We start from the raw sequence: 17,836 nt of genomic DNA, 5'->3' as shown, positions 1-17,836 counted from the left end.
AGTATAGACCTAAAATGTTAAGCAGTGAAGCAGTTGCATTTGAAATTATGGTCATGCACACAGCCTGCTTGAATTACACTCCAGATTATTACATTGCACAATTTATTTACAATATATGCTTACAGTATAATCCTTGCTTTTTCTAGTGTTACAGAATACAACACTTGTTAATTAAAGGAATTTTTACTTTTACTTCTGCACAATTTCAAAAGCAGGAATAGTGCTGCTTTGAATATCCCAGTGGTATAACTTCTTTTACTTGATTATTCACAAAGAATGCAGTCACAGCAGTAACAAGTAAAATACTTTATTTGGTCTTTTAACCTCTATTTTGTATCGATATGTTTTTCCTGCTTACTACTAATGATGAATTAATGTCATAGGGCATCCTGTAACTACAAGTGTCTTGGGCATTGAAGGCTTTCATTCCATGCATTGACAAAGTTCCTGAGCCTTCATTGATTTCACATAGTCCCTTATCTTCCTGCCCCTGGATCAATGTGTTAAGTACCTTTGAAATGAGGAGCTTATAAGCATCATCAGTGTTTGTTTTAGGGGAGGTGTATCCTTGTTTTTAAACTGAGGCTATCACATGCTACTTGGAATTTCAAATATCCTTGCAAGAGTTGTCAGTTTTCTTAAGCAGAGAACTCCTTTCAGCAGTACCCTTTGACTTTCAGGGAGGTGTGGCAGCTGGCTTTCCCTAGACTATAGAGGGGAAAAAATGAAAACATACTTCAGACTTTTGGGGAAAAATAAATTAAGTACATTATGGTAACTTTCCTTGCCTTCAGTTTCACCTGGCTAGTAGGTTCTGTTTGAAGGGCTGCAATATAGGTACATTTCATCTAAAAGTAACTCTCCTATCTTGGACTAACAGAGCTTTCATTTTGGTTTTTGTCTTTTTTGTAAAGAATCTTTTTATCAAGTGCAATAATTTCTTTTGGGATTTCCCAGTTGCTGGGATTTCTGTAGGTGTAGTGACAGTAATGACAAACTTTGGTACATATTAGACCAATCTGTATGTTAGTAGATATAGACCCATCCTCTCTGGAACATTTGCTTGTGCATAGCGATTACTCTGGCACGTTCAGACCATGATAGAATTCTGTAGATAAAGGAGAGAAAGTGGGAAAAATTCCAAAAGTTCTGTGCAGTGTTGAAAATCAGGGATTTCTCAAGTAAAAATGCATCCATCCATAGAAGTATCAGCATTTTTGGAGCTGTCACCAGTCTGTGGTTTGTTCAATTGTCTTCATTTTTTTTTCCTTTTTTACCCCACCAGTGAAAAATCTGGTAACTGTAGGAATGTAATACAGCAAAGCTACACTTGTGATGTCATTCCTTTGAAGATTTGCCTACCTAGCTGCAGGGATAGATTTTGTTGTAAGATTGGTTTTGCCACAGTCTGTGTTTTGAACATTAATGTTAGGGTCATTCATGCCTGATACAGTGGAGATCTGGTTGGCTTTGCCGAGGTTCTTAATGATACTGATGTTGTATTTGGCAGTTTCCACAAAACTATTTTCTAGTAACCAACCATCTGATTCTCCCTCCAGATCTCCGAGCAGAAGGACATTCTTCATGGCTGTTTGTAGGTACCGAACACCAATAAGTACAGAGAGCTGTAAGAAACAGTGAATGGGTTAAACAGCGAGTTGAAATCACAGCCTCAACCCTACCACTAAATCAGCTTTCTGACTTAAGTGTTTAGAGGCCTCATAACTAGTATTGAGTCAAGCAGACAAACATTGTCTGAGCAATATATCTAACCGCTCTACCAGTTAATTGCATTTTTTTAGAAAGAATAATACAAGGGAGAGATGGATTGATTCTCTCTTCATTCTTCAGATAACAATCCCCCTTGCATGTTATTAGCATATAAATACCTAGAATTACTCGGGAACCCTGCAGCCTCAGAGACTGAACTAATCGATGTAGAATGGATGATCAATTAGTGGAACCATTGGCCACTGGGAAAACAAAATTGTGCTATGTTAATTTCCATGGATTTTTTCCCCACTGACCTTGATTAAATCAATATTTCCTCCAAGGAGGTTTCATCATTCATATGTAAGCCATATGTGTCCTACATGCCAAGGTATGAAAACTCAAAAGGCTGGCCTATAGCAGAGGCTCAAGTATAAGTTTTGGAAAAAGCCCCGCTATCCTGGTTTCTGTTACAATTGAGATCAGCATGCCCAGCTTGTCAATATTTAAGGGAGCACAGAGAGCACAGTTTTTTTACAATCTGCCAAAGGCCTGTTATTTCTGGCACCACCACCCAGCACTGCTTGAGGACTGTGAACTATTTTAATTACAGTGCTAATATTTATGTAATAGAGCAGTAATCAGAAAACTAAAACTTACTAAAAAGACGAGAAAACTCTACTGCAGCCTGTGCCACTGAGGGTCCTTTACTTGTGGATGACAACATCCAGATAACTCTCTTAATAGACATCAGCAGGAAGACTGCAGCTTTGCAGGGGTGTATGCTTCCCTATGGTGCGCTTATTTTGATTGCATTATCAGCAGCATAATCAGTGCCATGTTTGCAGGTACTCTTTATATGGTGAATGTATAATGTAAAAAGGAGGCTTTGAGATACTAATACTTACGCTCAATTTTAACTATAAACAAAATTAATCTACTAAGCCAAAGACCTGCTCACATTTTGTATATTCTTTGTTAAAACAGACTTAAAACAACCCCCAGACCTTACCACATAATTCCCTTGCAGTTGCGTCAGTGCATATATTGTTTTGTATCTGATCTAGTAAGTGCTTCAGTGAAGGAAATATGCTCTGTAAATATGCAGAATTATATACATAATTTCTGATAGCCCTCATCTTCAACGAGATTTGCTTCTGCTCTGTGGACTTTATGAAAGTCCTGCACTAAAGGAAGTCCTGCAACATTCCTGAAGTGCCTGTGGACTTTGGTTGCTGAGGCACTTCTCATGTTACACCATATTTGTTTCCCGTCCTATAGAGACAGAAGACTCTGATTAATCTGACACAGACCATTTTTGTGAGACTTACCTCAAACAACCAAATAAGCAATGCTGCAATGCCAATGGATCTCATAATATTGGTGTAGTAATCCAGTAGGGCCTCTCGGCACCCTTTCACCCAGATATTGAGCTCCTCCGTCAGAAAATCATAGTTGTAGTGAGCACTGTTGTTGGTCAACTGGTACTGGATGCAGGGCCGTGGGGAGCTGGGGTTGCAGCAGCTGAAGGGTACTCCATCCACCAGGAACTTCCCGTCAACGTTGCTCTTTAGACGGCTGCAACAGGACAGAAAGTTTGGGCATTACAAAAGTCGTGTCAGCAGCAGGTGGGGCCTGTGATTTTAGCAGAGGAAATAATGCAAGTCTGCTGCAATGTAGGCCTCTCCAATGTAACAAAAGGAAAATGGGGATATATTTTCAAAGGAAAAGTTGCTTACTACAGGAAAATGGAATTTTTAATGGTCTGTATTTAAGTCTGGTACAAGCACAGCACCTCACCTGGTTTGTGGTACTGTGCCACAAGATGTGAGTTCAGTTTTCACAGAGATGTTTCCTTTTTAGGTATCTTTGTGCTGAAAATACTAAAGACAATTTCTGAACCTCTTTATCTTGGTGGAACTCTAATGGAAGTTATGTCCCTTCAAATCCTGTTTCATTATCTCATGTTGATTTTCAATTCAGTCATTCCTTAGGAGAGAACCTAAGACAAGAATAACTTTGCATGCCATGAGAAGCACTGGAAATTGTCCACTGGCCTTTCATCGCTGTACCCATTGCAATGGCTAGTTCAGCACATATTCTGAAACTAATTCACAAGGGATTTTCTGCTTCTTATAACTATACTTTTGTAACTTTAAAAACCATATTTATTAATAAAAATTATTCCTTTCCCTCCCCCATAAGATCAGGAGGAAAACATGTGGAAAGAGGAAAGATAAAATAGGAATAAGAAAAAAAATGGGAATGGGATGGGAAGAGAACTGAGTCTCAGATTAATCATGATTTTCTGGAACAGTTAAATGAATCTGTGATACCTGTTTTCCTTGTATTACCTTCTCTTTAGCATGAAATCTTTACTTCATTCAGCACAAAGATACTGCTTGAAAACAGAAGTCCACACAAAGATGCACTACCTAAAGAGAAGTACTTTCAAATGAAACGTAAGCTCCTAGGAAGCTCAGTATTTGTGGCAGTGCTTTGATGGCAGAATAATTACCTTTATTTTAGTGCTGTGACCCTGCTAAATACAACCTTCTTCCCCTGCCCCATTTTTCTTTTTTCTCTCTATTTTTCCTTTTTTTTTTTTTTCTCCCCTCCTTTTTCCTTTGTTTCTTCTCATCCCTTTTTTTCTTTTTTATTCAGGTGCTGGTGTGTGTTTTGTTTTAAGGTTCTCTCAAAACCATCTTCCTCAAACCAAATAAGTCAGGAAGTTCATCTGCCATTTCCCACCTAGGAGTGAGATAGGCGTGAATTCCTCTCTGTTTTCAAGTCTAGCTCTTCACTTTGTGGCCAATGCAAAGAAGCCAAATAATGCACTGAAACTATACTGAAGTGTGTGAGCTGTGTCATGGGCACAGGCAAAACCATGAAAGGGAAATGAGGAACAGAGTCAGAGAGGCACAAAATGGAAGACTGGAGGATGAATGCTGGAGGAGAAAACTCTCAAAGGGAGGAGAGGAAGACTGGCACATTATAAAGGTTCAGGAAAATGCTCTCTATATTTTAAGGCTTCATGTATATTTAATGACCCAGATACAGTACAGCATCTAAAATGGATAAAATACAATCTCTTAAACTGGGTCTTAACCTTTTCTTTTGATCCCAAGCATCAATTCAACTATTTTTTTTTTTTAATTCTTTGTGCCATATGTTATAAAGGGGAATCTTCTTTCTACTGCCAACAGCATCAGTTTCCAGACTTGGTTTTGTCATCTTGCCATTGTGTTGTCTCTGTCAGTGGCAAATTAAAGAACGTTGGTACTGTTAGAAGGGAAGACCTCAGTAACTTGGGTCAGTGTGCGAGGCATTCACGCTATTTGTTGTTGCAATTCAAAGTTGTTATGGTATTGTCAAGCAAAAATTACTTTTAAGGCTAAAAAAAAAAGATGATTTTCACCTAACGAAAGCAATGACAGGATTGTACTACTGTAACCTGCCTCATCTTCCGACCATTCCCATTGATTGTCTCCATGCCTTGTCACTTTAAGGTGTTGGCAGTGCAGCTATAGAAGAGAGGGGAGGGAAAAGGGTCATGGAGAAAGGTGAAAAGTTCAGTTTTACAAAGATTACATGTAAGTTGACAGTATGTCAGTTCTCAGCTGCTTTGCCTCTTAATCTTCCAACTGACATACAGTACAGGTTGAAACCAAGAAAAATTTGATTCCTTCTCCATCCTTTCTGAACATTACCAGCTGGGCTTTGCTTCCAATGATTTCACATTAATTAAATGTTTCACTACCAGACTTTTCGAAATCGTAGTATAATGTGGTCATACAGCACCAACTTCTATCCTGGCAGTCCAGCTGAAATTAACCAATTTATTCACAGCAAAAGAAGCTCTGAAATTACTTCCCTCACACACGTTTCACTGTCATCTTCTGCCAAAATGGGACAAAAATTAACTGACAGTGTATTCTCAAAATAATTTGCAGAGCACAGGTGACCCTGCAGAAGAAAACGGTTTAGTTAAGACTCTGGATAAAACATTACTGTTTCTGCATGCCTTGCAGAAATAAAAGGCAGGATATTTTACTTTTGAACCTCACAATAAGATACTACTTTTTAGTTCTTTGTTGTCATGTCCCTTTTCCCTGTGGAACCAGGATTCAAAGCATCTCTGGGGCAGTCTGTTCTATGTGATACTTCCTAACTTCTCTCTTGTGAGCACTTGTAAATCCTGCTCTATGTCCACAGAGAACTGTTTATGCAGGCTGATAACCTCTTATCTGTATTCTCTTAGGCCCTGCACTCTGGCATATTTGCAACTCTGTATATACACTTTGCTATGATGGCAGTTCCAAGTTGCAAATTTAGATAAAATAAGATCTTTGGCCTCCCTTCCTCTGCCCTTATTGTCACTGATTTTTGAGTTCAACAAAACAAAGCACTTGACAAATGCCAGTCAAGCTCTTTGTGTTTGTCTTTCCAAGGAATACAAAGCTACTACACTCTTGTCAGTGAGAACTTTTTTCTGCTTTAGAAGAATTATTACATATTAAATTGTCTACTTACAGAAATTTTAATGCTATTTTTTCTGTTGTCTATAAGTATTACCAGTCCTCTTTTTGAACATATAATTCCACAGTTGCTACATCATGTGAAGCACTACCAGCAAAAAAAGAAAAAAAAAAAAAAGGTAAAGTGTTCTTAATTTTTATTCAGTGTACATGATGATTGGCACTTTCTCACCTGTGAACATACAGACTTGAACTTGGCTGTGCAGAATCTAATACCTTGAAGGAGAAAGGCCTTTCAGTGTTTAGGATTGACTGTGCAATGTATTGATAGTACAGTCCTTTTTTTCTTTCCATTATCAGCTCACTGTAACTGAAATTAAATTTTTGAGGTAGCTAACTCACCACATTAAAAAAGGAAAGATACATCTTTGCTTTGCTTAGCGTCCCTAAAAGGTTAGCAAAAGGCAACCTTTGCTTGTGCATGTAGTTAGTGTATTTTGCAAGTAATGTGGTCATTCTTTATTAAGATACATGGGTCCAGTAAAAAGACTTTGTCTTCTTGAATTAATTCTTCTCCTAGATTTTTTTATTATGACTAGTAAATACTTACTCTTGAACCTCCTTAGAAGCCATATTCAGATAACGAGGAGATACCCACTGAATTTCAAACCAGTCTCTAAAGCCATTGTTTCCACAGCAATGGAATCCAATCTGTAACAAATCCACTGTTTTCTTTAAGAAACATCGTCCAGGTATGTCCGTGTCCTTATAGAACTTTATAGCATCCCTCAGTCCCAGGTAGAGAGACTCTTCCAGCTCGTTCCTCATGGTGTAGCACATGAGAGCACCCACCAGGATGCAGAAGGTAAAACAGAAGGTACATACAATGTATGGCAGCATAACAAGTTTCCATCGAGAGAACTTGTTGGCGTCTGAGCAGTCGTAGCAGATTTTTCCACCCAGAAAGTTGATGATACATGCTATGACCCCCACAGAGATCAGCATGTTGGGGACAGAGTTAATGTCCCCTTTTGCCATCACTTCCTTGCGCTTCTTGATCTCTATTTTCAGAAAGAGGCCAAGACTGAAGAGAATGATCCCGCTCACTACAGAAACCCAGTTGAGTATCCATAAGATCTGGGCCAGTTTGTCCCTCTTAGTTTTGGTGAATTTTACTTTGAGAACAGCCATAGTCAGATCAGCGTTAGGAAAAGAAGTGTAGGTCAAGGGAAGCTCGTAAGCGGATTAGGGGCATGTGTCCAAGGCATGCAGTAGAAATCTGAAGAAGACAGAGAGAGAGAGAGAGAGATTACTGTCTGTTTGACCAGGTATTATGGACCATTTATAGAGACTACAGAGAACTTCCTGTGCAGCCTCACGCACTCTCAGTCCTGCCCAGGGAATGCCCTAGTGAAATTTATTGCTTAAATTCCATACACTTAAAAAAAAAAAAAATCTAAGGACAAACTAGAGCAATTATAAACAAGTGAACAGTACAACCAATGACTCTAGATTTCTGTGGATTTTTGTCAAGGGAAATTTTCTGTGCAGGTCTTCTGATGTCTAGAAGTGAGTTGGGCTGCTGGCTTTCCTTCCAGAACACTCACAGTGTTTTTTCCCTTGAACTTGTTGCCTGTATGTTCTTGACAATTACAGGTATTTATTATTCTTAGATTACTTTATTATGGCTAGGTTTGTGTTAAAAAGTTGAGTAAGCAGGACAAACACAAATATATACAGAATAACCACATAAACCTTTTTTCCCTATAGAAAAAAATGTGAAAGTAACAGAAACAGAGTATCCTATGGGTATTTTTAGTAATTTCATTAATTATGTACAGTGAAATGTGATTTTGCTAGTAAAAAGAAAGTGTTATCCTCACATGTACAGTACTAAGATATGATCGCTCTGGCAAAAAACTGCAGGGGCAAAATGACTGCTGTTATCAACAGAGACAAAATGTTATACAAATAGTTAAACTATCGATGACTGTGCTGGTTTTCTAGAAAGTATTATCAAAATTTTATTAACTTTTAAGTGTTATGACCTGAATATATTTTTGGTGAACATCCTCCACTGCATTTTTATGTGAAGTAACAAATCACCCTACAAAAAAAAAAAAAAAAAAAGCAGAACATCTTCACACCTTAAAAATCAGCATTTTAGGATGTTCTGTTTTTTCTCTGATAGACCTCCCTTTCTTTCTGAAAGTTCTTATTAAAAAACGGTTCTTGGAATAGCATGATGTATTAAATAAGGCCTATTTAATCTTCAGGGAATCCCCGTTACTGTCTTAACCTCTGCTCCTGCAGCTAAAGTTGCTTGCTCTTTGTCTTGAGAACTGTGACAATCTCACCTTAATCCAACCCTCCTACCACCAACCATAGACTGGTTTTCTTTACAGCCCCCCATATTCCAGTCAGAATCCTAAATGTCAGTCCCACACAGAATGGGATGAATGTTGATTGTGATCACAGTGTGATAATCGCATCGATGACAGACACCTCTGTGCAGACAAGTCCTGAGAATAGTCATTTGTAAAACTATAACACTTTCTTCACACGGTTCTTCTAGGGTATCTTTTAGACCTTATTTGAAAGGATCATGCTCTGTTGGCACAGAATTAAGCCCCCATGTGAATTCAGCAGACAGCCTGCCTGATAAGCCTGGAGACAGTATCTTTGGTTGCTTTGCCAGTTAAGCAGTTCGTGACTTGACCTTAAATAGCTGTAGATGACGGCTGCTAATAGGTTTATTTGTCCCTGATACTCAGGTCAGGGAGCTCACACCAGAGAGAATCTGTTGTGAAATTCCCTGACTGCTGCTATGCAGTTCACATTCCATGGCCAGTATATATGAATGAATGCATCATGCACTGTTTGCTTCTATGAAATATATGTATGTACTTGTAAAATGCCTCTAAATTGTTAGGCACATGTATAGTTACAGTGTCACTGAAAACACCCTACTTGCCAAACATGTTTTGCTTTAACATTTCAACAAAACTTGCAAATATTTCTACCTTTACTTAAAATTCATCTACTCAAAAGGCATTGTTGATTTTGGAAGATGTAAATTTCACAGAATCACAGAATATCATAAGTTGGAAGGGACCTAAATTGGATCATCGAGTCCAATTCCTGGCTCTGCACAGGACACCTCAACAATCCCACCACGTGCCTGAGAGCACTGTCCAAATGCTCCCCGAGCTTTGGCAGGCTTGGGGCCATCGCTACTTCAGAGAGGGCACCAGCTTGTCTAAGCTCACGGAGGGGCCCTGTGGCATAAGGGGAGACTGAGGCTCAAGTGTAAAGCTGAGTTTAACAGACTATTATCCTTCTTTGGGGGAAAGTTTTAGCTATTCATTACTGTAAGCTGGGAGGCTTTTTAATTTGAGACTTTCTGTCATATTCTAACCATAGAGAAATTTGATGCTGAATTCCATAAACAGGGCTATGTTCATTCTCAAGTAGCTATTCTGATGTAGCTCCCTCCCCCATTTTCAGATGCCTAAAATTAAAAAAAAAAAAAAAAAAAAAAAAAATTCTGTGCAAGAGAAACTCTCCTAGTAATTCCTTGCCTCCAGTAATTCTCATATGGTTTTTCCAGATTCCTTGGTGCAATTTTAGTATTGTTGTAAGACCAGATTTCGTGGAATATTCACATTCATCTAACAGAGGTACCCACGCCACAGTCCTCCACCAGCATAGGATCATATGAGCCCTAGTGCCAGAGGAGGGGCTTGTTGTATGCAGTGACCACTTGTTGACTGATTCTGATCACTGATATACCTGGATTGCACAAAGGATCTCTGGGACACACTGTGCTGCTTATGAAACTCTGAGTGCGTTGGGTATGGGTCAGAAGAACCAGTTACCCATTCCATTCCTGTGTTCCCAGCTTCTGCATGGATATTTATCTTGAGATTAGTTTTACCTATGCTAACAGTTTACTGGATTTATTTCGGATAATGAGAAGACTCTCTTGCCATCATAATGAATTTTATAAATACACCGCAACATTTTTCTTTTCCTAACTGTTTAATGAAGTATTGAATAAATCTATTGCATAAAATGTATTGCAACACTAAAACAGCCATGCAGTAGCATTTTTTGAGCACCAGGAAGAAAGTTCTTCCAGATGAAAGAACTGAAGTGCAATTATGAGCTAAAAGTGTCAGTCTTGCTCTGCAACATGTATCTGTTCTCCTCTGAGTTATGTTTGGCAGCAGGTTACTGTAAAACCAAAACCAGCAGTTCAGTGGAACTAACACCTCTATCAAAGTTCTTAGACACCTGTGCACATAAGCCACTCCAGAGTTATGAATCATATACACACAGACATTTTTCCCCTGGTTATGGCAGAGCAAACTGGATTTTATTCTATAAAGGGAGAAATATTTCTTTCAACAGAAGAAGCCAAATAAATATGTAAATTTCTCCCCTAATATCAATACCGTTCTCAAGCTTTTCTTGTCTAACTCACTTTAAACAGAGCTTCAATCACCATACAGTAGCTTTTTGCTGCCAAGATGCCACCTACCTGTTCCTTTGCTATCAAATTCCCCTAACTACATAGAACATGACATAGCACAGCTATTTGCTTGTTAGTAACATTTACTTATTAGATAAAAATTGTCCAAAGAAATTTGGCTTGCAATTTTGCCATAAACAAATCACATCTTATTTTACTGATTTTGCTAAAATCTGCCATTGTAGGTAAACACACATTCTTATTTGTGACAGTTCAAAAGGAACTACTAACCTGCTTCAGAGGACTGAACAGGAACTTGAAGCTGGTAACTTGATGAATACAAGGGAGAAAATACCTGAATCAGACATCCTAAGGATGACGGAAACACTGATTTCCTGATGTCTCTTTGGTTGTCCTGTCTTCACACTGACTCACCAGTGGAGATGGAGAAAAAGACTTCAGCTCTCCTGCCCGTGCTAATCTGTCTTTCATCTCTAATCGTAGCTAAGAGATTTATTTCCAGGTTCTTATGCCACCAGGTTAAATCCTGCAAAACAGGCCAATTAACTGAGTGTGGACTGAGATCTCATCAACAAAATGTTTTATAGGAACTTGTTTTACCTTTTTACTCCTCCACAGGTTTGCACTAGTCAGTGACAGAGACTGTTCTTCAGTACCTGTTAATTTCTTCAGTAGCTCTTAATTTGTTCTTAACGATAAATATGCCTTCAAAAGAGAGAAAATGAGAATAATGAAACTTTGTGATTCTGTGGGAAGGGAAAATCTATCTTAGGAAATTATCATTTACATTCACTATTAAGTGCCTTACCCATCATTCCATATTTTATTGCTTTGCGTGGAATTGTCCATCCTCTTGTGTACTGAATGCAACTGTGTGCAAGAAAGGAATTCAAGTAACCAAGAGCAATTGGATCATCCTGTATGACTCACAGTAGATTCTGGTTTGCAAAGCTTTCCAGGTTCAAGAACAATCTAGTAGAAACCTCTGTTCCTAGACTCTCGTCTAGCTCTATTCCAAGCCAGAACCAAAAGCAAAAGCATCACGTGTCCTCTGGCATTTCTGAGCCCAATACGTAGGAATTTATGGGATGGGCATGGCTGGGTTGAACTGGCAACAGTAGTGGCAACAAGCTGAGTCTGCAGCAATGCTTGATCAAGGTGGGGGTGATGTCAGTCCCAGAACTGAATCAGTAAGCAGGACGAGGTTTGGTCAATAGGGTCCATAACACATCGGCACAGCAGAGGGAGTTCAGTGAGCACGACTGACTGCAAGGGACCTTGTACCAAGCACTGTAATGTTTATGAATATTCTCAGAAGCATAAACTGTCCTCTCCCAGCTAATGATAAGCAGTAAAACAATACCCTGATAATACTGTAATTCTAACTCTGCATTCTGGGAATACACCTGCTCACCTCATTTAGGTGATGTAAAGGTGGACACCCCTCTGCAGGCAGCAGTATTATCACACTTATTACTGGGGAAAGGTGAAAGGTTATCAGTGCAAGTCTGGTGTAAAGCACAGACTGGAGTATCTAGCTACAATATTCTAAAAATTAAAAACAATTAAATCTTGTGCATTTGGCAGAAGCTATTTTATACATCTCTGCATGGAAAAGGGAGGCTCATAATTGTCAGCATCATTCTGTTGTGTCCATGTGGTGAAAATCCCCGAGGACATATTCCAACAGGATAAAGTCATACAATGAAATTCTCTCCCTTTTCAGTTTTTCTGATGCAATCAAACTCATATCTAATGTTTGCTACAAGCTCCATCCAACAATGCATTGTCCAGTACTGCATGGCAAACAGAGCTGTTTCCTTGATGTGGGGAGGAAGTCCCTGGAGCCATACAGGCTCAGTGTGCCTTTTGCTCGCAACTTTGGTTTGGAAAAATGTAATTTACCGCAACTTCACCTTTTTAAAGAAAGTATTTGAAATTGGGCTTCCAGCTTTCTACCTTGCTTATGTGCTATTGATTCAGAGCACGTGTGATACATCTGGGACCTGTTGGATCTACTGCAGTTGGACCACACAAATGCTTGCAATATGATCAAATAAAACACAACTGCATTGAATTATTCCTCTGCACGTGAATCATTCATGCTTTGAACTTGCTGTACTTGTGCAAACCCCAAGGGAATATGTTATATCTGTTCAAAAGTGTACATTTATGTCCAGATAACTTTCCAGAAGCATATTTAACAGGTATAATGTATTCCTTGTGTACAGCATAAGTATAGAAATGTACACATTTTGAGCTGCTGTTCTGACTGGGATGTGATATTTTAGAAACCTGGACAAATGACTGAAGTCCTTTTCTGTGTTCAGAAAAACTTCACTTGTGAAAACTGCTCGCATCTATGGAACTCCAGACATGTTGTCCCTGACTATTGGAAAATGTTGCTGCCTTAGTTACCTACTGGCAGAAAAATGCACCTTCCCTGGGGTTGCTTTGCAACACAGATCGAGTATTTGCATGCATGAAAGCAAGCAAGCAGAAGATGGCACTGCTGCTGTGTGTAGGATTTTTCTACAATACAGATTAAGAAGCCTTTTTTGTGTGTGTGTTAGAGATTAGAGGTCATTCACAGAGCTAATGGAAGCTCAAGAATGCCTCATTTTAAGAAATTACTTAAATCCAATCTTAATGCAACTAGAGGTCAATGCTACCTGTATATTTTGTTCCATCTCATAATGGAAAATGGTTTCAGCTGCAAAGTTCATACTATTCAGCTGAATTATTCAGAAATTAGTTGTGTTTTATGGGAATCTATAATTAACCATGATGCATTTTCTCACAGACCTGCTGGGAAGCCTGGCCATCAAGATCACAGAATAGCATCTCGTAACTGCAGGAGTGACTGTACGTGTGGGACTGACATCTATCACCCAGCAGTATAGACAGAAATCACACATTTTCCTGCTCACAGTGGAGACTGCTGTGCTGTGGCTTTGGATCTGAAAGAGGTAAATCTAATATATGTTTGGCCAATTACTTACTTATTTAGTACCATTCATAAAGTCCACAAGCAAGGACAGACGTGTTACAAATCGGTGCAATGAAATAACTAGTTGGGATGACGTGTACAGCAAAGTTTAATTTTACATCTAGTTTCCAAAAGTTATTTTTTTTAAAATATTTGGATGGATTTTAATTTCACCATGTATTTAAAGTAAATTATAATTAACGAGATGAGATTTTGGAGTATTGGACTAAAAGTGGAGGCACTCAGTGAGTCTGATGCAAGCAGGTACTATATGGCCTTTCTTTAACACGTCAGTGCTTCAGAGGACAAGTCCATATTCAGGAATAGATTCTCATGATTTGTGTTAATGGGGAGGGAGCATGAACAAGGGAATTCAGACCATCTGCTTTTTTTGGCTTCTGTAAAGTTGTGAACCACATGGTAGATACCGAGAGACTTAAGTTATTAAGCAAATAGAAGCAACTGGGTCTTTGCAGAACATTCATTTCTCAATTACATTTCTGAACTTTTAGGGAAGGAAATACAGTGGTATTTCGATGAATATGGTTGTTTTAGTTAGATAGGGATACCTATGTTAAGTCAGAACATTTGAAATTCTTAAGAAATTGCAGAGTTGAGAGAGGGAATGTGAAAATTCAAAGCCAAGAAGTAATAGCAATAGACAATAATTTAAAATAAACCAGTTTGTACATTAAAAGGTACATTAAAATGACACAAAGCTTATTGAAAACTAAGTCAGTTATATGTTTTTATAACTACAGCTATACACTATATTATCATGCTGTACTCTGTTCCATGAAAAATACAAATACTGTAACTGTAGCTCATTTAATTGCCTGAAGAACATCACAGATTAAACAAATCAGAAAAAGAAGTACTACAATTTTCCTTTTTCAGATATTTAAAGGTTATAACAATATGAATGCTGAAGCCAGTCTCAGGCAAAAAACAAAATTGTAGCAGACCTGCATGAACTGCACTGCACAAGTATGGCTAGTCTTTTGGGCTACTGTATCTTGCAGGAAACTCCATGTTGGTACCTGTCAAGCTGACTCTGATTTCAATCCATGGAAGCTGTACTGTCCACAACCTCTGAGTCATCCACTCCTGACTCATGGTGAGTCATTACAAATGCAAAACTAAGGCACAGAAATTCACCTTAAAATCAGAACAGCAGTCTATGGTAAAGCTGGAAGTAAACCTGTATTTTAAATTGGTTGGTAACCTAAAACTTCCATCTTGGCTGTAACTTTTTTCTGAAGACTAGAATCCATTTTTACAACCTTATTCATGATAAGACCATGAAGCAATCTTCCTTTTAACCCTTGTACCTTTTTCAATGTGGATCTTATCCTCACAAGCCACTTATCAGGAAGCTTTTTGCAGAATGGAATTATACACATATTATGAGGACTGGCAACAGAATTGCCCTTACATAATGAGCTAAAATTTCCTTTTTTAATTCCATATCTCATAGCATCAATACTTAGGTGCACTATACTACCAGCTGACCCTTCTTCCCCTAGCAAAGTAGTCAGATGTACACTGTCACATTTTTCATCGAAGAGACCTCCAATACTAATCAGGAACTCTCCCTGTTCTCAGCTTATTATAAACCTGATGTTGATGCTGTTTTTCATTTTTTAGAACATGACTTGAACTGAACAATATTACTCAGGACATCCTGTAGGGAATTTGAGATTCGTTTAGAAAGCAAAGACAGTTACCAAGAAAAAAAAAAAAAAAAAGACTCACAATGCTCCTGAAGCTGTCAAATTGACAAAAGCCAGCACCTAGACACAGTGCTTGTAGAGTTCTTCTGAAAAAGATTCAATATCCTTCTGTCCCTTCAGTGGTATCTTCATGCTTACTGACACTGTGTCTAGAAATCATGATTTGTGAAAAAAGACTGAGGGAACTCAATTTCTTAGTGCAGGAAAGACTGACGGTGAGAGGTGAAAATAGCGTTCAAGTAATTTTAAAGGTAGTTACATAGAGAAAGGGAGAAAATTCCTTTGGTGATTGGATATGAGGAGAATAACAGGTGAAATCACTCTTTTAGTGAGAATTGTAAAACAGCCCATGAAAAAGCTTGATTTCCATCAACAGAACAACTTTTATAATAGGTTGACAAACACTGGCCAGGAATCTTGTGGGGACAGTTCCTTGGAAAAAGGGCTGAACTAGATTTGTCAAGGTCTATGATTTTTCATTTGCTATGAACAGGATAACTGTTTAAACATCTACAAAACTTGCTAAGTGCTTTCTTGTCTTTGATCAATACTTCCTTTGCTCATTGACTTTTGCCAGATATGTGAGCTTATCAAATATGTTTACTTTTCTACTCTTCAGTGAGAGCAGTTTCTGCCTGTATTTATATATTAATTTTTAGTTACAATTTTCAACAAATTCTAGGATTTGATGCATGTTCATTTACTGACTAACCAAACCTATGAATTTTCCATCTCTATGATATCTGTGCTTCCTGCTATTGTAATTTTTTTCTTTTTCTCTCTTCTCTTTCTTGACAATCATTTGATTTCTGACTCTCCAAAAAATTGTATGAGCTTTGTCTTCCACTTCTGTGGTCAACTAAGCAGAAACATTATTCACAACTTCTGACTCATACAGAAATAAATAAATAACCCCAAGCTGCTGAAGTCCAGACAAGGAAGTTCCAATGGAACTGTTTGAAATCAATGAGTCTGTACTTTGCAGGATGAGTCATCTACTCCCATACATGTTTATTTGAAGAAAATAACTGTAGAGTTCGGGTGGTCTTGCATGTTTTTAATCATGTCACCCTTCTCCATCAGCAGCCATGTGCATTCATTTGTGTCTAGGTGTGGGTTTTAAAGATTCCTTGAGGAAACATGAGGTCATTTCTTTCAGACAAAAACCACTGGTGAAAATTCTCACATCTCCCTCACCCCACAAGAAAAAAGATTTCCAGGAAAGCAAACTTATTTTTCCATTGCTATCCCTTATGAAACCTAAGGAAGGAGAAGTTAGAAGCAGTAGAAAATTGTGTTCCATTTATAGACAATCCTGGAAATTCTGATCTAGTTCTTCAAACAAGAAAGATATTAGGAGCTTATATGTGGGTATATTTTCATTCTCTGACCTTTTTTAAATTAAAAAATCATAAAAGCTAGAGCTGTCTCTAGTTTTGTCCAGAAATAGTTTGCTGTCACTTTGGTCTTTAAAGGCTCATTTCTATATTTTTCAAATTCAGACCCGTTGTATTTCTTGCCTCATTACGTGATTTAATACTTGCTATATTTAGTATTAATAAATTATGCATAGTATTTATAATTATAAATTGTTATTATTAAATATGGAAGCTATATTAGACATGTAAGAACATCTTTACAGGACTGGGGATTATTTTTCCTACAGTCAAACTTCTCAGCAAGTTGTATTCCCATGCATATGCCATGCACGTACCAGCACAACTAAATTTTTTTTTGTTCACATCTTTCCATAGCAACTACGTGGTTATAATAAAGTTTGGTCAGGCAGGCCCTTGGAATTTGGGGTAATTTCTCACAGTAATCCTCCTGCTCTCTGACTTCAGCGTTCTGGTGTGCAGTACCTTTCTTCTCCTTGCAGTCTACAGCCAAGTTAGACATTCAGTTTTGAACTAAGACAAGACAGTTTGTGTTGTGGTTTAACCCTAGCAAGTCCCACCCATGCAGCTGCTCTCTCGCTCTCCCCACCCCTGCCCCAGGAAGGAAAAAAGTGGAAAGAAAAGGTAAACCTTGTGGGTTGAGACAGGAACAATTTAATAATTGAAACAAAACATAAAAGGTAGTAATAATTTGACACTACTACTAATTGTAATGAAATGGAGAGAGAAAGAAACAAAACGCAAGGCAAACAAGTGATGCTCAATGCAATTGCTCACCATTTGCTGACCGATAACCAGCCTGTCCCCCTGCAGCCACTGGAACCTCATGGCCAACTCCTTCCCCATTTATATACTGGGCATGATGTTCTATGGTACAAAATATCCTTTTGGACAGTTTGGGTCAGCTGTCCTGGCCATGTTCCCCTCTAGCTTCTTGTGCACCTCCTCACTGGCAGAGCACTGGCAACAGAAACATCCTTGATTTGGAGTAAGAACAACTTAAAACCAACTAAAACCTCAGTGTGTTGTCAACA

The 17,836-nt window shown here is 38.3% G+C and overlaps 1 protein-coding gene across 5 annotated transcripts; it reads right to left on the bottom strand.

Moving 5' to 3' along the window:
* Positions 1-452: 452 nt before the first annotated feature.
* LOC114055461 (photoreceptor outer segment membrane glycoprotein 2) lies at positions 453-17,623 on the bottom strand. Of its 5 annotated transcripts, none has more exons than XM_027879582.1 (5): positions 11,284-13,164; positions 10,954-11,209; positions 6,799-7,467; positions 3,042-3,288; positions 453-1,625 (listed from the first exon to the last, which is right to left on the bottom strand). In XM_027879582.1, exons 3-5 carry the CDS (start codon positions 7,377-7,379, stop codon positions 1,359-1,361), a joined length of 1,095 nt encoding a protein of 364 aa, XP_027735383.1. In that variant the 5' UTR covers positions 7,380-7,467; positions 10,954-11,209; positions 11,284-13,164; the 3' UTR covers positions 453-1,358. The 5 variants fall into 5 exon arrangements, with proteins under 5 accessions (XP_027735383.1, XP_027735385.1, XP_027735387.1 ...); XM_027879584.1 differs by having other exon boundaries at positions 11,018-11,209; XM_027879586.1 differs by lacking the exons at positions 10,954-11,209; positions 11,284-13,164 and adding an exon at positions 17,580-17,623.
* Between the last annotated feature and the right edge of the window lie 213 nt (positions 17,624-17,836).

Source organism: Empidonax traillii, unplaced genomic scaffold (assembly GCF_003031625.1).
Source record: "Empidonax traillii isolate 1590-97213 ecotype Southwest subspecies unplaced genomic scaffold, ASM303162v1 scaffold56:size2478089, whole genome shotgun sequence".
Lineage (NCBI taxonomy): Eukaryota > Metazoa > Chordata > Aves > Passeriformes > Tyrannidae > Empidonax > Empidonax traillii.
The sequence above is the reverse complement of the archived record's forward strand: the minus strand, read 5'-3'. Positions and strand labels throughout refer to the sequence as shown.

What these genes read in the sequence shown, in the direction of transcription:
- LOC114055461 (XM_027879586.1), bottom strand. Translation starts at nt 7,379, where the DNA reads ATGGCTGTTCTCAAAGTAAAATTCACCAAAACTAAGAGGGACAAACTG. An exon ending in GCTTCTAAGGAGGTTCAAGA is followed by an intron (nt 3,289 to 6,798) that starts GTAAGTATTTAC and finishes GTCCTGTTGCAG; the next exon opens with CCGTCTAAAGAGCAACGTTG. An exon ending in TGCTTATTTGGTTGTTTGAG is followed by an intron (nt 1,626 to 3,041) that starts GTAAGTCTCACA and finishes TGTTTCTTACAG; the next exon opens with CTCTCTGTACTTATTGGTGT.